At 38.1% G+C, this 22,057-nt stretch overlaps 1 protein-coding gene across 3 annotated transcripts in view; it reads left to right on the top strand.

Moving 5' to 3' along the window:
- The window catches only part of Dym (dymeclin), a 276,321-nt gene that overhangs the window by 44,576 nt on the left and 209,688 nt on the right, over positions 1-22,057 (top strand). For all 3 annotated transcript variants that reach the window (XM_048363482.1, XM_048363481.1, XM_048363480.1), the window contains 3 exons: positions 700-793; positions 2,494-2,627; positions 16,228-16,300. In XM_048363482.1, the coding sequence (XP_048219439.1) occupies positions 700-793; positions 2,494-2,627; positions 16,228-16,300 (301 nt within the window). The remainder of the gene's footprint in view (positions 1-699; positions 794-2,493; positions 2,628-16,227; positions 16,301-22,057) is intronic.

Genomic DNA, 22,057 nt, shown 5'->3' with positions numbered 1-22,057 from the left:
ACCTCTCATGACTGATTTATACCCAATTTCTGTGACTGTCCTGTGGGTCATTGAACTGTGATTACTTCTTATCCCTGGGACCCAAAATAACTTAGTCTGGACAGTAGGCACTCTCTCAAGCTGGTAATTCGATTCACTGTTCCTCTCAGAGATAAAGGGAGTTTCTTCACCCATGATAACTTTCTACACTAGAGAAGTTGCTGTATCACAAACCCCTTTACTCCTGGAGTTAAGGCTTGCAGGTTTTGTGGGATTTTCTCCCAGCTAGATAAGAGTTGGCAGTCTGCTGGCAGGTTTGTTGAATTGTTGGAGTTTATTTCCCTTGCCACAGAGATCTTGGGGACTGGCTGCTCTTATGCCAAGATTGTTTCTTTATTTTCTGCTTTCCCTGCTACCTTCTTTTAGGTTTCTCGTTCTCTCCCTCTCTTTCTTCAGAATCTATTTTCTCCTGTATCACAGATTCTTCTTGGAGTGAAAATGGTAGATGCTCTTAATCCAAGCTTCCCTCTCGTCTCCTACTATTTTCAAGAATTAACAGTTCAGTTTTCTCTCATTGTTTATTATTCTGCATGTGAAACTGGCAATGAGGTTGGTCAGTGAGAAAATTTAATTTGACATTTGACTTTATAAATAAAATGGTATGTTTGCTTTGATTTTAGTTCTTGATTTTAACTTTTTAATCCCTTTCTTGCCTTGCAGTTGAAAACAATCCTCGAACAGGAAATCTTGGTGCATTAATTAAGGTCTTCCTTTCTAGAACCAAAGAACTCAAACTTTCAGCAGAATGTCAGAAGTAAGTTGGCTAATTAATTTTCTCCTTATATTTAGCAATGTATTTGCTTTCATTTATTGTGGAAATAATGTATGGCCTTTTGAAAGCCCCATGAGAAGGAATTGTTTTCCTTATTAAGAAAAAAAAGGCGGCTGGGTGTGGTTGGCTCATGCCTGCAGTCCCATCTACTTCTGTGGCTGGGATCTGAGTATTGCAGTTCAAAGCAAATCTGGGCAGAAAAGTCTGTGAAACTCATATTTCCAATTAACCACCAAAAAAGCTGGAAGTGAAGCTATAGCTCAAGTGGGAGAGCACTAGCTTTGAGCAAAAATGCTTAAAGATAGCGCCCAGGCCCTGAGTTCAAGCCCCAGGAACACACACACACACACACATACACACACACACACACACACACACACACACACACAGAGAAAGAAAAGTAGATAAAAGAGGTTTTAGTGTTATAAGACCTTGGGAGTGACATTATGAAATCTGAAATCTGAATTTAGAGTTTGAAGCAGATTGTGGTTGAATTATTACTTAAAAAGGTATCCCCATTATCACTGCTAATCATAACCTGTTAAACAGTGGCTTAGTTTGAATGTCTTTTTTTTCCATTTCTTATATATTCTGCATGTTAGGTATATTAAAATTTTATGACCCAAGCATTTTTTAAAGATTTCTGAATTATTTATTTATTGGTAGTATTGGATTTTGCAATCATTGCTTTGTATTTAGTATGCAGGTGCTCTACCTCAAACCATGCCTCCAGCTGACATAAACATTTATTTTTGTGCCAGCACGAGGGCTTGAACTTAGGGACTTGAGCTCTCACTTGGCTTTTTCATTCAAGGCTAGTGTTCTACCACTTGTTACACACTTCTACTTCAGGCTATTTTCTGTGGAGATAAGAGTGTCCTGGACTTTTTTGCCTGGGCTGGCTTCAAATTGCTATTCTCATAATCCCCAGTGCCCGTCTTCGATACAGAATATATAAAACAATTTTTAGAAGGCAATATCTTAAAAGATTGTCCATTTCTATGATATCCATGCAAATTATCTTGTATCCAATTAAAGCTTTTAAGTGAGTTAATAGGCATTAATGTAAATAAGAAAATTGCACTGTACTTTGTCATTTTAAAAATTAAAAAAAAATTTTTTTGTCTTGTCTGGGAGCTTGAACTCAGGGCCTGGGCTCTGTCCCTTAGCTTTTTTGCTCAAGGCTAGTGCTCTACCACTCTGAACCACAGTGCCACTTCTGGTTTTCTGGTGGTTAATTGGAGTTAAGAGTGAGAGGACTTGCCTGCCCAGGCTCGCTTGGAGCTGTGATCCTCAGATAGCAGCCTCCTGAGTAGTTAGGATTACAGGCGTGAGCCCATGGCATCCAGTTCCCATTTAAAATTATAGAATGTATTACATATATTCTTCTTATAGTACCATTGTCTTTTTTAAATTGCCTTTATGTTGAACAACTGTAAAATTGAGAACAGAGCATTTATGCTTACCCGCATTGCTAAACAGTTTCTTAAGTAGTTCCCTTTGTAAGATACACAGGATGAAGTATAAAGTAAAAGTATTGGTATCACTTGTCCAGTATAAATCATGAGGAACATCGTTCCCATATTATAAGTAGATTGGGAAAAATAATCGACAACTCATAGACTAGATGCAAACTGATTTCCTTGTGATTATGTATTCTTATGTGATTTTTGTCTTTTTAGCCACATCTTCATTTGGCAGACACATAATGCTTTATTTATTATTTGCTGTCTGCTGAAAGTATTCATCTGTGAGATGTCTGAAGAGGAATTGCAACTTCATTTTACTTATGAGGAAAAATCTCCAGGTAGTTATAGTAAGTATTGTCTTTGAAGATGTCCTTGGGTGTAACATGTATAACATATATAGCTTAAGTTTTAGGAATATGATTTTAGAAGTTTTTTCCTTACAACTTTTTAATTTTTCTATCCTAATAAAAATGTCAGTGGGAAATTATCTTATTTATATATGACTTCCATTCATGTGGAAGAAGGAAGTTAAAGAAAACTCAAAGGTATTCCTCTAAGAAAATAGAGTGCTTGCCAGATGTAGTAGTGCATATCTGTAGTGCCAACACTTGGAAGACAGAGGCAAGAGAATTGTAAGTTTGAGGACATCCTGAAATCCATGGGAAGACCCTGTCTCAAAACCCCCAAACAGGGGCTGGGGATATGGCCTAGTGGCAAGAGTGCCTGCTTCATATACATGAGGCCCTGGGTTAGATTCCCCAGCACCACTTATACAGAAAATGGCCAGAAGTGGCGCTGTGACTCAAGTGGCAGAGTGCTAGCCTTGAGCAAAAAGAAGCCAGGGACAGTGCTCAGGCCTTGAGTCCAAGCCCCAGGACTGGCCAAAAAAAAAAAAAAAAAACCAAACAAACAAAAAGAAAAAAAGGAAAAGAAAATGGGGGTTTTATTGTAAATATAATTGACAGAATGCACTACTAAGGGAGACAACCAATCAAAATCGCAGATTTTATGAATGTTGAAGGTTACTTTCATAGAACATAACAATAGTCTGAATCTGGATGTGTTTGAGACTGCTTTATCAGAACTAACATTTTCAAGGACAATCTTTTTTTGTGTGTGTTACTAGGATTTGAACCCAGGGCCTTGTTCTTATGAGGCAGGCACTCTCCTTGCATCATGCTCCCAACCTTTTGTGCTGTATTTATTTTCTGGATAGACTTTTGAGCCTTTTGCCTTAGGATGGCCTTGGACCTTGATCCATCCTACTATGTCTCCCACACAGCTGGAACTACAGGCTCAAGTCACTATTCCCTGCTTATTTGTTGAAATGAGTACTTTATAACTTTTTTTCTCATCCTGCCTTTGAGCTGTGATCCTTTTTATCTCAGCCTCCATAATAGCTGAGAATGCAGACACACGCCATTATCCTCAGCTTAAAGGCAGTTTTATGATGTGCACATATGTCTTTTTCTGAAAATGGAGGGAATATATCTATGCTCCTGATATTGGTGGAAAGAATTTGTTTGCCAGTTGTTAGGGGGGCCTGTAGTATTCAAGATCATAGCTGCTATTTCATATCTTAACATTACAATTACAAGCTGAACAACAAAAGAGAAGAATAAGATGATTAGCTAATGAAAAATGGATTATGAAATTTTTGCATCTGTGCTTGATGGCAAAGGGGACTGGCAAAAGCAGTGGCAAAGACAGTATTACTCTTTAATTTTCTGACTTAGGTTTTCAAAATATATTTATTTCTATTCTCATCAGGCTGACAGATTACATATGGTTCAGTGTCAGAATCTGCAATTTCTAGGGGGAGAATATCGAGAAAACTTTGTAACATTTACGCTTTTAACTGAAGTTTGTGTACAATGTGGGTTTCAGTGTCTATGTACATAATCCCAGTTACTATCATACTTGTAGGAGTGCTTCTCCATTGTGGTTGTTAAAAATGTGTGTTTTGAAACATTGCAATCTAACGTTGGCCAATGGAAACACATAATAGATTTACTGTCCATCAAGTCAGAATCTCAGCATACTGATTTTTTGGGGTTTTTTTTGGCCAGTCCTGGGCCTTGAACTCGGCCTGAGCACCGTCCCTGGCTTCTTCCTGCTCAAGGCTAGCACTCCGCCACCTGAGCCACAGCGCCCCTTCTGGCCGTTTTCATATATGTGGTGCTGGGGAATCGAACCGAGAGCTTCATGTGTAGGAGGCAAGCACTCTTGCCACTAGGCCATATTCCCAGCCCCTCAGCATACTGATTTTGAGTGCATCTTCTAGTTATGATATATTTCTGAATTCTGAAAACTTTCTTTTCTTTTTGGTTGGAGCCTGGAACTTGAACTTGGTACCTGCTCCTTTCGCTCATTGGCTGGTGTCTATCAACTAAGTCATGCCTCCAACTCCTGAAAAATTTAAACACAATTGTATTATAGAGATGTAGTTCAATGGTAGAATGCTTGTCTAGTGAGGCAGGACCTGGGGTTTGATGCTTAGCATCACAAAAATAAGCAGGTAGATAGGTAGGAGATAAATAGTAGGAAGGTAGATAAATAGATAGCTAGATATGAAAACTTATAGAATTTTAAGCTTTAATGTAGTCAGGATTTTCTTGAAACTATTGTTAGACTATAAAAATCTCAAGAGAGCCAGGAGCTGATAGCTCATGTCTGTAATCCTAGCTACTCAGGAGGCTGGGATCTGAGAATTGCAGTTTGAAGCCAGCCCAGGCAGAAAACTCTGAGACTCTTATCTCCAATTAACCACCAGAAAACTGGAAGTGGCACTGTGGCTCAAAGTGGTAGAGCTCTAGCCTTGATTGAAAAAGCTCAGGGACCGTGCTCAGACCCTGAGTTCAAGCCCCACAGCTGACCAAGACAAACACAAACAAACCAACCAACTCAGGTATTATCATTAAGTATTATGGAATTATATTAACAGTTCACACAAATGAATATGACGTAACAAAATAATAAGTGTCTTACCCAAGGTGGTAGCAAGACTGTGTATTATTTATTTGTTTGTTGTGCTGGCACTAGGGCTTGAACTCAGAGCCTGGGTGCTGTCTTTGATCTTTTTTGCTCAAGATAAGAGTCTCACAGACTCTCTCGTCTGGCTGCCTTTGAACCACAATCCTGCCCTTCTGAGTGGCTATGATTATCGGTGTGAGCCACCAGTACCCTGCCACTGTATGTATTTAATCCTCCCTTCTACGACCTCATTACATGGTAGTAGAGGAATTTCCTACAAATACTAGCAAATAACTTAAGGAAGTTTTTTTTGTTTTGTTTTTTAGAGTCCTTTTAGCCTTTTTAAAGATCTTGAAACCATTTGGAGAAATGGAATAGAAATTTTTGTTTCACTATAGTCTTTTTTTTTTTTTTTCATTTTCATCCTTAGTTATTTCTGAGTGAGAAAAGGGTATTGTTTTTGACCAACACTTTGAAGATGTGATTCTGTAGTCTTCTAACATTTTGTTCTTTTTTTGTGGCTGGCTGCCTTGCTAGCCATTTCATTAAGTACATGGCTAAGGAGTCTGCCTATGAAGTCAGAATCTCACTAAGCGCTTTTGCAGGTTTTGAGGAAATTGAAAGGTGACAGCTATCCCAGGGAAGGAAATAACTTTCTTTACAACAGTGCTATATACAAGGTGTGCAGGACATTTTGCAGGCCAGAGCATTTCATTTTCTGTGCAAATAAGTTTATAGAGTTAATGGCATTCACCTGCATTTACTTAATGCACTATCTCTTCAGTTTGCAGATGGCTGGGCAAAACCTAGTTTGGGTTTGAATATGATACCAATAATCTTATGTTTCTGCTTGACTTATGTGGAAAGTCTTTTTCTCTAATGACACTAGGCAAATACAGAATTAATTTATCTTTTAATTTCTTCCTTGAAAATGGCTTACCTTTAAAATATCAAAATTGGGGCTGGGAATATGGCCTAGTGGTAAAGTGCTCGCCTCGTATACATGAAGCCCTGGGTTCGATTCCTCAGCACCACATATATAGAAAAAGCCGGAAGTGGCACTGTGGCTCAAGTGGTAGAGTGCTAGCCTTGAGCAGAAAGAAGCCAGGGACAGTGCTCAGGCCCTGAGTCCAAGCCCCAGGACTGGCAAAAAAAAATTAAGTTTTTTTTCCTCTAGTTTTCTGAAGTTTCTTTAGAAACAAAATAATGTAGTTAATTATCTTCAGGGAAACTAAATAATGGTGTTTTCTACTATTCTGATCCTTCATTTCATAGTCAAAATGTGAAAACGTTGATATTACTGAGCAAAGCTAACATATAAATATCAATTTAGCAGTTTTATTTGTTTTCATTTTGTATTGTCCCTTTGTTCCAAAGACATATTCTATGAGAAAGCATTCATGGTTTGTCCAGTTTTGAGTTAGTATAAATTGCTACCTTCTTCATTTGAGGAGTGGAAGGTAGGGAGTTAGAGGAAAGCAAAAAGAGAAAGAGGGAGAGAAAGACAGGTATATACATTTAAATTCTCCTTGATGCTGATTTTAAGGTTGTGGTTTTTTTTTGTTGTTGTTGTTTTTTTTTTTTTTTGCCAGTCCTGGAGCTTGGACTCAGGGCCTGAGCACTGTCCCTGGCTTTTTTTTTTTTTTTTTTTTTTTTTTTGCCAGTCCTGGGGCTTGGACTCAGGGCCTGAGCACTGTCCCTGGCTTCTTTTTGCTCAAGGCTAGCACTCTGCCACTTGAGCCACAGCGCCACTTCTGGCCATTTTCTGTATATGTGGTGCTGGGGAATTGAACCCAGGGCCTCATGTATTCGAGGCAAGCACTCTTGCCACTAGGCCATATCTCCAGCGCCCCTGGCTTCTTTTTGCTCAAGGCTAGTACTCTGCCACTTGAGCCACAGTGCCACTTCTGGACGTTTTCTATATATGTGGTGCTGAGGAATTGAACCCAGGGCTTCATGTATATGAGGCAAGTACTCTTGCCACTAGGCCATGTTCCCAGCCCTTGATGCTGATTTTAAAAAGTTAAATTTCAAATAATATCAAGTTAAAATAAGTTATGTAAATAAAATAAGTGTGTGTGTGTGTATTTGTGTGTATTTTCCCCTTCCTTTTTTCTATCTGTGAGAGCTCCAGCTCTTTGATATCTTCCCCATGTGTAGTACCCTACCCTTGTCACTTCTCACAGGAAACAACTGTCCGGTTCTGTTATAAATCAAGGGAATATTCTTCCTTGAATTCTGTGCCTCCATTCTGGAGCCTCTTCTGATGCACTACTACATGTCTGTTTTAAGAAAAAGAAGTAGCTTAACTTCAGTGGAGATCTGTGAAATTTCCTTGGAAAAGAGGGGTGGGGCACAGGAATCACATGGAACTATATGACATCATCACAGGTTGAGCAGTTTTCCTTTCATCAAAACTGATTTCAATGATAGGAGGCCTTTTTGTCACCAAAAAAAGGCATGGTTGTTGTTTTTTCTCTCATTAAATTGGTTACAGGCAAATATGTTTCCTATCTTTCTTGATCTACTAAGAAGGAAAGGAGGCTTGGCATAGTGTTATATAACTAATCTCAGCATGCAGGTTGAAGCAGGAAGATCTCAAGTTTTGAGGCCAGTCTGGAGAACATTGGGAGATCCATCTAAAAAGCACAAGTACACACACACACACACACACACATACACACACACACAGAGCAAACAGAAAGGAACATGATGAAGTCAAGACCCTTTGAAGTTACTTTGGAACTTAGGTTTTCTACCATTCTTTATCCTCTTTTTTGAATCATGGCATGTTTTCTAACATATATTCTGTATTGTAGTAATAAGCTGAATCAAGTTCTTTGAGAAAATTACCTGGACTGATATATCAGAAATGGTAAAGAATTTTGAGGTCTTGAATGTTAATACATTCTTTATTATTATGAGAATTTAATGTAATATCTTCAAACTACTTCGTTTTATTTCACAATTATCATTTATCATTCGTCATTGATTTTTCAAAAAGAGCTTGTGTTTTGATTTATTGATTTTGAATTTTAAGAGATAAGCACGCTCCATTTACTATTTTATTAATAAAGTATTATATATTTCTTAAAATACTGATGTTTAAACAGAGCTTTTAATTAGAATCGTGACTTGTGTGTGTTAGTTGCATGTGCTAGTTTTTTAAATGTTACCTTTTATGTTTGTGGTACCAATAGTATAAAAAACAGTTATTCTTGCTGAGTTGAAGATCTTTCCATGAAGCTCAAACAGCCAGAGTTGAATAATGTTTATCTCCACAGGGCCTGGGAACATAATATATCCAACACCTGCAAATCCAACACTGTTAGTGTATTCTATCCTAAAAACTATGCATGTTTTATACTTTTAAAGTATAAGTGCTGTTTTATTATAAAATTATTTTTCGTTATTGCTGAGATAGACTACATTGATCTTGAGATCAAACATTAATCCTGACTACTTTATTTCTTCTGAATCATCCATTCTTACACAACCTTGAGAAGCAAGATTCTTTGTTGTATGTCCTGTTATCTAATAGGGCAATGCCAAGCTACACTTTCTCAACCATTGACCATATTGTCAAGGTGGTCATCATACTAGAAGAGCCACCTGTGTGGTTAGTTATTTGATAATTCTGTGGATGTATTTACAGATTGCTTCCTTTTATGTCAAGCTAACAGTTTAGGAATTGTGCTCTTTAATAATGTTCTTTTTGCTTATCAATGAGCCTACAGCTGATCCATCCACATAAGTCCAGTGAATATCTTTTCTCCACTCCAGTGAGTACCTTTATAAAGTTAAGAATTTGCTATTCTTAGTATATATAATTATATTTGTCCTAATTTTCCCTGTGTCTGTAGTTTGAGATTCTACTACTGATCAATGATTTAAGCCTCTTTTCCTTCTTTTGCTGCCAGTCTTGAGGCTTGAACTATGACTCACATATAAGCATTTAAAATTATACTATTCCTAGCCCATGTCTCTGTTCTTGATTAAGTTGTGTGTATATGTGTGTGTGTGGAGGGGGGTCCCTAAACCTCTTTTGCTCAAGGTCAGTGCTCTCCTACTCAACTGCTTAAGCTATAGCTCCACTTTTGGCTTTTTGGTAATTCATTGGTGATAAGATCTCATGGACTTTTCCTGGCCTTGAACTACAGTCCTCACATCTTAAACCTCCTGAGTAGCTAGGATTATAAATATGAGCCATTCACTGGTGCCTAACTTGATTAGTTTTTAGTATTTGTTTTTGGCACTGTAATTATGGGCAGTGTTGAAAAGCTGGCTCTGATTTTTTTGAGTCCAAAAATAACAATAAGTAACTCAGTCTTTCAACATTTCCTTATAATAATTACTTGTAACCTAATTTATATGAGCTGTTTGCTTCTTTGTTGCCATTGTTGCTTTGTTTTCCATCAATTGCTTTGTTATTGTCAATTTATTTTATTAGCATTCATTAGTTTACAAGGGGAATTTTATTATGACATTTCCAAACTTTACCCCCGTATCACTTTCTCGTTTCTTCTTCTTTTTTTAAATCAATTAACTAGGGGCTGGGAATGTGGCTTAGTGGTAGAGTGCTTGCTTTGCATGCACAAGGCCTTGGGTTCAATTCCTCAGCACTACATAAACAGAAAAAGCCAGACGTGGCGCTGTAGCTCAAGAGGTGGAGTGCTAGGCCTTGAGCAAAAGGAAGCCACAGACAGTGCTCAGGCCCTGGGTCCAAGCCCCAGAACTGGCAAAAAAAAAAAAAAATTAACTAATTTTTTGGTTTGGGGCTTGAACTTGGGCCTGAGCACTGTCCCTGAGCTCTTTTGCTCATGGTTAGGGCTCTACCACTTTGAGCCACAGCACCACTTCCAGTTTTCTAGTGGTTGATTGGAGATAATATTCTCAGGGACACTTTCCTGCCCAGGCTGGCTTTCTATCTCAGTCTTCAGATCTGTTTCTTGAGTAGTTAGGGTTACAAGTGTGAGCCATGAGTGCTTGGCATCTCTTTTTTTTTTTTTTGGCCAGTCCTGGGCCTTGGACTCAGGGCCTGAGCACTGTCCCTGGCTTCTTCCCGCTCAAGGCTAGCACTCTGCCACTTGAGCCACAGCGCCACTTCTGGCCGTTTTCTGTATATGTGGTGCTGGGGAATCGAACCTAGGGCCTCGTGTATCCGAGGCAGGCACTCTTGCCACTAGGCTATATCCCCAGCCCTTGGCATCTCTTATCTTCTTAAAACTATTTTGACAAGCAGGGTGCTGGTGGCTTACACCTGTAATTCTAGCTACTCAAGAGGCTGAGATCTGAGGATTGTGATTGAAAGCCACCCAGATCAAGAAAGTCTGTAAGATCTTACCGCCAATTAACCAGCAAAAAGCTGAAAGTGTGAGCTGTGGCTCAAGTGGTAGAGTGCTAGCCTTGAGCCATAAAACATAGGGACAGTGCTCAGGCCTGACTAAAAGCCCCAGAACTGACACAAAACAAAACAAAAATATTTTGACGGGTTTCATTGTTCTGGTTTCATACATACAAATAAGCTACATTAACCTTATTCATCCTTAGTTATCCTCTTGGTTACCTCTTCTACTGTGGCCTATAACTCCACAAGCCTATTTTACTTTGCTGCATTCCATTTACATTTAATGTATTTTTGCACCAAGGGATTTCACTATGGTATTTCAAATATGCATATCTTACATTTTGCTCAGAATCATGCTTTTTTTCTCCTTCTGGCCCTCTTGTATAGATCAACAGCTTTCACTGAAGTTCCTTATGCCTTCCTCATACATAGCTTCACTGTATCTCAAAATTATTCACCTTTATTTCTCTCTTCCTCCACTGAGGAGTTTTATTTTTAGTATGTAGAAGTCTTAAGAGATTTAAATTGGAAATTGCTTATTCATATTTTTTCTAAAATTTTGGTCTTGAAATTTCACATACATGGACTCTATCATCATCCTTATTTTTATATTAAATTGATAACAATGCTGTGAATTCTCCTACAAACTTGGTCATGATTTAGATGGCACATAAAACCGGATGGAGAATTCTTTTCATTGTTTAAGGTTAAAAATTACAAGTGTTTACCACTCTAGAAGTAAAAAATATTCAACCAGACACCATCTGGGGGTACTGAGTACTGTTCCCTTGCCTTCTGTAACTAAAAAAACCAACCAAAATAAAAACTATTCTGGTTGCTTGGCTGAACAAGGATAGGTTATTAAACTGGTATTTGGTCTGAAATGTTCTTTAGGGAATCAGTGAGTGATTTTTAATGTTCTTACTTGAATGCGGGTGGCTGTATTTTGGAACGAGCCAAGGAGTGGCAGTTCAGCAATACATACTGAGTATATACTGTGTGCCACTTGGGATAGGGTTGAACAGCCATTACAATATAAGAAATTTAAAGTAGATCTGTTTCTTACTATGTAGTCTCAATGACAGATGTTTAGTTATACCTTTGCACTTTTTTTTAAGGTGCTAGGGATAGAACCCAAAACTTCATGGATGCAGTACAGACACTCTGTCAGTGAGCCATACCTCCATCCCTGACCCTTGTTTTCTTCAGGAGTTGAGCCAAGCTCACTATTTCTTGGAGTGAGATTTAATGTGGTTGTTAAACTTGAGTTTTACTGTGTATCCTTTTTAGCATTGATCTGTGTATTCAGTGTGGTTTAATATTGTCTTCAATATTTATACTCAGCCCTTAGGGTTTCTGTGCCAATTCTATTTGTGGCAAGACAGGAATTTCTCTGAAATTCTGAATGCCAGGTAGCACTGTCTATTAAGAAAATTGCTAAACTTTTTTGGGAGAATTCCAAGTGTTTTGCTGCCTTGGATATAATTGCTGAATCTTTACTTATATCCCTGCATTTCATTTAGCAAACATGTATTTTGTAAACACACACCCACAGAAACACACACATTTTTGTGTGTGTTCCAGTTCTAGGACTTGAACTCAGTGCCTTTCATTCTTGCTTAGCTTTCTTTCTCATGGCTGGCACTCTAATAATTCAGCCATGCCTCTTTCTACTCTGGGATTTTGCTGGTTAATTGGGAATGAAATCTAGACTTTTGGGCCTAGGCTGGCTTTATGATCCTCTAGGTTACAGCCTTCTGGGTAGCTAGTATTACAGGAGTGAGCCACCAGCACCTGGTTTGAGTATATATTGTAGTTCTCTCAGAATCTGTGAGGGATTTTGTTCTCTTTACAGAAACCAAAATTTATGGATGTTCAAGTCCCTTACATAAAATGCCATGATACACACATATACACACACACACATATCATGTGACATATGTATGTGTACATATACTATATCTTCCTGTATACTTTAAATATATCTATATTACTTACAATGCAGTGCAGTGAAAATGTTATGCAAATTGTTATTTTGTATCAGTGATGGAATAAAGACTAGAAAAAAAGCTTTGCATATTTTCTCTCTCTCTCTCTCTCTTTTTTTTTTTTTTTGGCCAGTCCTGGGGCTTGGACTCAAGGCCTGAGCACTGTCCCTGGCTTCTTTTTGCTCAAGGCTAGCACTCTGCCACTTGAGCCACAGCACCACTTCTGGCCATTTTCTGTATATGTGGTGCTGGGGAATTGAACCCAGGGCCTCATGTATATGAGGCAAGTACTCTTGCCACTAGGCCATATCCCCAGCCCCTGCATATTTTCTCTATAGGTGTAACTTTTTCACTCAAATATTTTCAATCTCTGGTTGGTTGAATCCAGAAATGTAGAACTTTGGGATATATCCATAGATTATATAGAGGGCCCAATGTATGAGGAAATTCTATCAGTCATTGCCTTCAAGAAGTGCAGAGTCCAGTAGGAGGTTGCCTGAATTTAGACAGATGGTATAGCAGAATCAATAAGTACAATGAAAGCCATGCACAAAATATAGATACTTGATATATGATTATTTTATTTAGGGTGAGACAAAGGAGTCAAATTTTATGTAGAAAATAGACTGGAAAGGTTTATTCAGATACAGAGTTTTCATGATTGGAGGATATTCTAGGTAGAAGTAATGTTGTTGGGTATAAATGACACATAATCAGTAGCTTGGGATATACACTGTGAAGGGATAGTAGAAGTAGAAGGGGATGCAGAGCCTATAAAATGGGGATTGTGGCTTGCTGTACCTTACAGTTTAGATTTTTTTCTGATACATTGTAACAGATTAAAGTACCAAAAGGTATAAACCAGGAGAATGAAGGATAGAGCTTAGTTATCTTTATTCCACAGCAATCTGGAATTTGTATTGAAGGTAAGTGAAAATAGAGGTATGAATGCTCGTAACTTGGAAAGTATAAAGATCTTCAGAAGTGAGTTTTAATTTAGTAAGCTGAACTAAGATGATGAGACTGGGCAGAAGAAGTAAAGAACAGGCAAGATCGGAGAGGTAGACTGACTGTATAGTTGAGAGGACCCCAGAAATTGTCTTTTTTTTTTTTTAAAGGATCTTTGAGAGAGCAGTTTAGGTTTTGGCATTGGATATACTGATACAGTATATCCAATAAAAAAGAAACAAGTAAATCTGAATTGTTAAGAGAGTAAATTTGCTTTGAACACATGATGTTTGAGGTACTCGTGATATATCTAGAGATAGCTAGTAGGCAATTGAATGGAAATATATGAGAGTCAAAGAAGCCAAGAAGAGAACTGTCAACTTAAGAATCATTAATTACCACTTACACAAGTGCTGTTTTTTGAGAGAATAGGAAGAAAAGACAGTGGAAGAACCCAGAGATGCTAATTCTGAGACAGCAGATACTGCAGAAGAATAGTTTTTAGAAAGTTGGTTAAAATAATGTTTTTGGACCACAAAGAACCAATAGCCCCCTCAACAAGTGGGCTAAAGACTTACAAAGAAACTTCTCTGATGAGGAAATGAGAATGGCTAATAGACATATGAAAAAATGCTCTACATCACTGGCCATAAAGGAAATGCAAATCAAAACAACATTGAGATTCCATCTCACCCCAGCAAGAATGTCATATATCAAGAAAAATAATAATAACAATTGTTGGAGGGGATGTGGCCAAAAGGGAACCCTACTTCATTGTTGGTGGGAATGTAAACTGGTTCAGCCACTCTGGCAAGCAGTATGGAGATTCCTCAGAAGGCTCAATATAGAACTCCCCTATGACCCAGCAGCCCCACTGTTGGGTATCTATCCAAAAGCCCACAAACAAAATCACAGTAATGCCACCAGCACAACAATGTTCATCGCAGCACAATTTGTCATAGCGAGAAGCTGGAGCCAACCCAGATGCCCCTCCATAGATGAATGGATAAGGAAAATGTGGTACATTTACACAATGGAATTTTATGCCTCTATCAGAAAGAATGACATTGTTCCATTTGTAAGGAAATGGAAGGACTTGGAAAAAGTTATACTAAGTGAAGTGAGCCAGACCCAAAGAAACATGGACTCTATGGCCTCCCTTATTGGGAATAATTAGTACAGGTTTAGGCAAGCCATAGCAGAGCATCACAAGGCCCAATAGCTATACCCTTATGAACACATAAGATGATGCTAAGTGAAATGAACTCCATGTTATGGAAACAAGTGATATATCACAGTTGTAACTACTTTCAACGTCCTAAGTGTATGTGTAGTTTCTATTATTGATGATGTTCTTGTATCACCTTCCTATGGTTGTACCTACACTATCTCTGTAATCTTATCTGAGTATATTGGAAACCGTGTTTACTGGTATTGGAAGTAGGAAATTCAAAGGGAATACCAAATTTGAGAGACACAGGGTAAAAAAAGAGAAATAACTACAAAAGCAATACTTGCAAAACTGTTTGGTGTAAGTGAACTGAATACCTCGGGGGGGGGGGAGGGAAGGGGGGGAGTGAGGGGGGCATGAGGGACAAGGCTACAAACAGTACAAGAAATGTATCCAATGCCCAACGTATGATACTGTAACCTCTCTGTACATCAGTTTGATAATAAAAATTTGAGAAAAAAAATAATGTTTTTGGAACTGAGGAAAGAATTGCAGGAAGCAGCAGGTATAAGTAGTGTCCAAAGCCTAGAAGTCTCAGAAGATAGTGGTTGGCTTTGGAAATTTGAGGTCTCTTAACTGTAGCAGATTGGGTAGAGGAATATTTCTATTAGAATTGTAATTTGTGTCCTATTGTTGGCATTCTTCTATGACTTTAGAAAATCATTTTATCTTTGTCCATAATGACATGATTAGCTTCTTGGAGTGATTCAATCTGCAATATGTAGATCCCTTCCCATGGGTTCATGAAAAGTACGGCGAGGTTCAGCAACAAGATCAGAGGTAGAGCTGAGATATTTATGGCAGGCAAGTGCACAGCTCCTCTGCCTTTGCTTTAAATGAGCCAGAAAAAAAATCAGCTTGATATTTTAAAAATCTATTTTATGTATTTGTCTGCAATATAAAATTCGGTTGAAAGAACTTGAAGCATAAGAAATTAGAAAGCTGTTGGCCTATAAGAGCCTTAAAATATCTTCCTGTCTTAAAAGTTCTATTAATAACATATTCACGGGGCTGGAATGTGGCTTAGCAGTAGAGTGTTTGCCTAGCATGCATGAAGCCCTGGGTTCAATTCCTCAGCACCACATACACAGAAAAAGCTCAAAGTGGGGCTGTGGCTCAAGTGCTAGAGTGCTAGCCATGAGCAAAAGGAAGCCAGGGACAGTGCTCAGGCCCTGAGTTCAAGCCCTAGGACTGGCCAAAAAAAAAAAAAAGATAAATCCTATAAATTTAAAATAAGACACACAAAAAACCAAACCAAATAATATAGTCACAACTCCTGTACTAGATGGAAATCAAATTAAATGCCAAGTATGCATAATTTGAATTTCCTTTAGAGGTCAAAACTAGTGTTTGAATATACATAATAAAATTAGTCTGTCTTTAATTAGAAATGAAAACCTAGCTTTTAAACAATTTCTATTTTATACCTTGTTTAAAAAACTTTTTATGTGTCTTACCAGGTTCCGACTCAGAAGATCTTTTGGAAGAATTGCTCTGTTGTTTGGTGCAGTTAATCACTGATATTCCACTCTTGTAAGTTCTGGCTAAGCCAGATTTATCTTCTTTGTATATAGAAGATGATAATTGATCATGTTCAAGAGTGTGGATCCTAGTGTGGTATTTTTATGCGTATCTTTTAAGGATTATTCTTTCATGAAATTCTTTTTTTTGGCTTATTCTTTTTAAATTAATTTACATTATTATTATAAAGGTGATGTAGATTACAATTACACCAGTCAGGTAGTGAGTAGATTTCCTTTTGTACAGTATCTTCTGTTTCTTCACTCTCTCCCAGTCCCTCCCTCCCATCTCCATCCCTGAGAGTTATATAGTTCATTTTCATCTGTGTCCAGTGAGCTCCACTGCTACACTTTTCATTCTTTCTCCCTCAAGTTCTATAGCCTCCCTTCCACACTCCTGAAGATACACACTTGAATACACCATACATAAAGAAAAGAAGACAGAATCATCAAAAAAATTTTTTAATGAAGCCCTAGGTTCTATTCCTTAGCACCACATATATAGAAAAAGCCAGAAGTGGCACTGTGGCTCAAGTGGTAGAGTGCTAGCCTTGAGCAAAAAAAAAGAAGCCAGGGACAGTGCTCAGGCACTGGCAAAAAACCAAAAAATTAAAAATTAAAATATATACATAGTATAAATATGAAGAGGCACATACACACTGTACCTTTGTGTTTCTCTCCTAAGAGTATTCTCTTTTGATCTTACTGTGAGTATCTAAAATCCTATATAATTTATCATATGATAAATAGTGTCTTTTAGATCTAATTTCTGCATATTGGAGAGAACATCATGAAATTCTTCTATCTCTTTTTCCTAGTAATGTTTAGGATCTATAATCAAGACAAAACACATATATATATGTAAAATTTTATATATATATATATATATATATATATATATTTGGGTTTTGGGTGTTTTTTTTTTTTTGCCAGTCATGGGGCTTGAACTCAGGGCCTGAGCACTGTCTGTGGCTTCTTTTTGCTCAAGGCTAGCACTCTTATCACTTGAGCCACAGCACCACTTCTGGCTTTTTCTAAATATGTGGTGCTGAGGAATTGAACCCAGGGCTTCATGCATGGTAGGCAAGCACTCTACCACTAAGCCACATTCCCAGCCCCTAAGTTGAATTTTGTAATAACTTTCAGAGCCAGGTGCCAGTCGCTCACACTGGTAATCCTAGCTACGCAGGAGGCTGAGATCTGAGGACCATGGTTACAAGTCAGTAGGCAAGTCCATGAGACGTTTTTTGTTTTTATGGGGGGAGGGATAAATACGGTAATGAGTACATTTCTTTTAGAATAGCATTACCCCCTCCTTCTTTTCTCCTGCTTTCCCTCCCCCTCATTCCCTTCCCCCTAAGTTATAAAGTTTATTTCCAACATAGTATCTAGTGAGTATAGCTATTGCATTGGTTCACCCTTTGTCCCACCATTTCTGTGATTTCCATTCATTCCCCAAATCAGATAAACTTATATACAAGACCACAACAGAAACTGTGATCACAGGGAATATATCAGAGGGGGAAAGAATGAAAGAAAAAAGAAGTAACTGCAAACAGTACACTTTATAAAAAAACTCTTGTTTCCATATTATGGAGTTCATTTCAATTAGCATCATTTTATATGGTCTCATATGTATAGAGAGAGAAAGCTAGATATTGGGCTATTATGATCCTGGGAATGGAAACTTGTTCAACCACTCTGAAAAGATTAAACATAGAGCTCCCCTATGACCCCCATTCCCACTCCTGGGCACTACCCAAATGATCGCAAACAAGGCCACAATAAAGCTACCGGACAACTATGTTCATTGTAGCATTACTTAGCTAAAATATGGAACCAACCGAGATGCCTCTTAGTAAATGAATGGATCAAGAAAATGTGGTATATATATGCAGTGGAATTCTATTTTTCCATCAGAAAGAATGACATCACCCCATTCAAGAGGAAATGGAAAGACTTGGAAAACATCTTATTTTTTTAAGTGAAGTAAGCCAGACCCAAAGAAACATAGGCTGCATGGTTTCCCTCATTTGTAACAATTAGTATACACATATGATAGTCTGTGAGACTCTTATCTACAGTAAACTACTCAGAAAAAGTTGGAAGTAGCATTGTGACTCCAGTGATAGAGCACTATCCTTGAGCACAAAGAGGCTCAGGGACAGCATCCAGGCCCCTTAGTTTAAGCCCTAGGACTGGCAAAAAAGAAAACAAAAACTTTCAAATCTTTTGAAATCAGAGAAAGAAACAATTGTGTCTGATCTATGTATTATAGACACAGCTACTTGACCACCCAAGATTTGTTCTCCTTTTCTTTCTGCCTTGTTGTTTTTTATTTGCTTTTAGAGAGGACAGATTTCTGTTTACAGCTTTCTTTGAAGCTAGGTTTGCTCATTGAGATGTAAGAGGAGGTCCTCCAATGAGACTTTCGAGCAAAGCTTGTTACAGAGAACTGCCTTCTTATTATTTTTTCTTTTTTCCTCTGCTTGGTGGTACTGAGGAATGAACTTAGAGCCTCGTGCTTACTAGGCAAGTATTGTACACTTTATTCTTTTTTACTTTTAGGTGTGTGTGTGTGTGTGTGTGTGTGTGTGTGTGTGTTTTGTCTTATGTCTTAGAGGATCACACCCTTTTATCTGGGCTGGCCTACCTCCTACTTCTACCTCCCACATCACTGGGAGTACAAGGGTCCATCATTGTACCTGGCCATTTTTTTGTTCCTTACAAGTCTTTTTCCTTCCATCTAGCATGTGGACAAGGTCTTTATAGAGTTTCATACTCATCTTGGCACCACGAGCCAGGAATCTCACAGAAAATTCTGCTTTGATGTCATTGGATTGCTGAACCAAAGTCAACAACAGTCCCCTTCCCTCACTCTGGACTTCTCATTTGACAAAAATAGACCCTTATTTGTTTATGCTACTGTAACTGGGTTTCTGTCAGTGTCACTCAGTGTAGTTCCTATGTGATTCAAAATGTCCATCTCGTTTGTTACTTGAAAAGCAAGTAAAAAATATTCTTCTTGAGCAACCTTGCTAGGTATTTCTTTCACCATTTATCTTCTTCCATACTGAATTACCTGTGAGTGCCCTGGGGCCCTTTTCCCAAACCATTATGGTATCTGTGAAGTTTTTCATCTCTAATAAACCAGTTTTGTACCACTATTGAGAATACATGTTTAATTTTTTAATCAATTGATTTGTTTTTTGAGATGAGATCTTGCTGTCTTCCCTAGGCTGGCCTCAAACTGTAATTCTCCTGCGTCAGCCTCCTCAGTAGCTACAGTGGGAATATATATTTTTCAAGTTATTTTCTGTATTTATTTTTTGCTTATGTGTTCTGAGGAATCAAACCCAGGGCCTCATGCATGCTAGGCAAACACTCTACCACTAAGCCACATTCCCAGCCCAAGAGTTATAAAATAAACCATACGAGGATATGTTTGGAAATAGCCTATTTATCTCTGGCCCAAAAAGGAAAGAGACATTTTTGAAAAATGGCCTCCTGACTTCTGTTGTACATGAATCCAGAATTTAACAGTTTTTTTTAGAAGGAGAAGCACCAATTCCTGTGGTTATATGCAGGCTAGAAGTCAGAGCTAATTAGGAATTAACTGTTAGGGAAGGGAATGGGGGACAACTTCCCACTAAAGTTAAGGTTTCATGACAGACAGAACTATTTCATGCATGATATCCCTTTATTTCTTCCCTTTGAATGAAATTCTGGTATTTCTTGGGATGGCAGTGTGTCCAGCTTAGTTTTCAGACACTTTGGTAACGTCATATGGCCCTGGACATAATTTGTGTCACTGCAGTATACTGTGTAAGCAGGCATCAATGCACAGAGCATAATACCTGAAGTCCTTTTGCTCCTTGCCCTTCCTTCCTTCTCTGGAATGTGAAAACAGTGCTTGGACCATCTTGAAACTACAAATATGAGTGCCACTGTGAAGAATAGTGTCTCAGGATTGTGGGATATTGATGATGCTGTGAAGCTATTCTAACTGCTCAGGATCCTTTACCTGAGAAAAACTCTTGGTTAAGCCACTATAATTAGGTTTCTGTTACATATATTCAGATGAGAGAGAAGATTCATGTACAGTGTGCTATATCCTTATTTTAGTGGGTGGAATGCTTTGTATATTACTGTGTGTATGTGCACGTGCATATTTGCACTAGTCCTGGGCTTGAACTTGGGGCCTGGGTACTGCTCCTAGCTTTTTTGCTCAAGGCTAGTGCTCTACTACTTGAGCCACAGCTCTACTTCTAGCTTTTGGTGTTGAAATGGATACAGAAGCCTCATGGGCTTTCCTGCCTGGGCTGGCCTAGAATCATGAGCCTCAGTTCTTATTTTCTTGAGTAGCTGGGATTATAGGTGTGAGCCACTGGCACCTAGTATATCTTACTCATTTAATTTTTAAAATTACACTTATAGGGGCCAGGAGTTTGGCCTAGTGGTAGAGTGCTTGCCTAGCATACATGAAGCCCTAGGTTCAATTCCTTGGTACCACATACACAGAAAAAGCCCGAAGTGGTGTTGTGGCTCAAGTGGTAGAGTGCTAGTCTTGAGAGAAAAAAAATTACACTTGTAATCTGGCATTGTGGTATACAGATACACATTTATAATTCCAGCGTTCAGGAGGCTGAGATAGGGAGGCAAGCCTGGGCAGTGAGATCTCATCTCAAAAAAAAGCTTCTTGTAGTAACATTTAAAAAAAGAAAAAAATCAGCAATTAGTACATGTCCACTTTATAAAATGTTTTGGTGGAATTAATAGGGATGGAAATAGTAAATACCTTTTTTTGCCAGTCCTGGGGCTTGAACTCAAGGTCTGAGCACTGTCCCTGGCTTCTTTTTGCTCAAGGCTAGCATTCTGCCATCTGAGCCACAGCTCCATATCTGGCCTTTTCTGTATATTTGGTGCTGAGGAATCGAACCCAAGCCTTCATGTATACAAGGCAAGCACTCTACCACTAGGCCATATTCCCAGCCCAGTAAATACCTTTTAATAGTAAATAAGCTGGGAGCACAATGAACGGAGCAGCTACTTAGACATTCTTGAAATGTAAGCAGACAGGGTTGCAATACATCAAACATTTCACTGTTTTAATGTGTTTATACTTTTTAAATGAACTGAAAATGCAGAGACAACCAGATGTCTTGTATTATGTACACTCAGCTTTAACCAGCTGCTGAAACAATTTTGTATGATTTAATGTTCTTGGAACTCCAAACTACAAGAAGGTTTGTCTTGGTTACAGTTTCCATGTGAAACCAACTCCTCAAATGTTTCATGAACTTTAACCATAGTGCAGTATTACAGGGCAATTTATAATTAAATTAATTCATTAAAACTGGAATGCTCTCAACTTGTGAAACATCATCAGTTTCACTATAAATGTTTCACACTTACCATTGGTGTACCTGTGCTAAATTAGCAAGTGAAACATAAGGAATCTAATTTTAGTAGCTACAGAGAGTAATTTAAAACTGGCTTCAATGTTTCTTATGAGACACTATTAAATCATTCTATTAAAATTGAAAGCAGAGTGAATTTTAAGGACATAATATATGTATGTTTAAGAACATATATGGTGATATTTGTACAGTTTTTTGTAGTGAAATTTTCTAATATAGTTAGTGGCCGCTGTTTCTCTAATATTTAGGATTTCTTGATAAAATGTTAGTTCTTAGAGATATCGGTCTTCAAAATTAGATTGGACATCTTTCACAGATCTTCTCTTACCTTTATATATTAGCATTTATGT

Source organism: Perognathus longimembris, chromosome 15, assembly GCF_023159225.1.
Source record: "Perognathus longimembris pacificus isolate PPM17 chromosome 15, ASM2315922v1, whole genome shotgun sequence".
NCBI classification, from domain to species: Eukaryota; Metazoa; Chordata; class Mammalia; order Rodentia; family Heteromyidae; genus Perognathus; species Perognathus longimembris.
The sequence above is the reverse complement of the archived record's forward strand: the minus strand, read 5'-3'. Positions and strand labels throughout refer to the sequence as shown.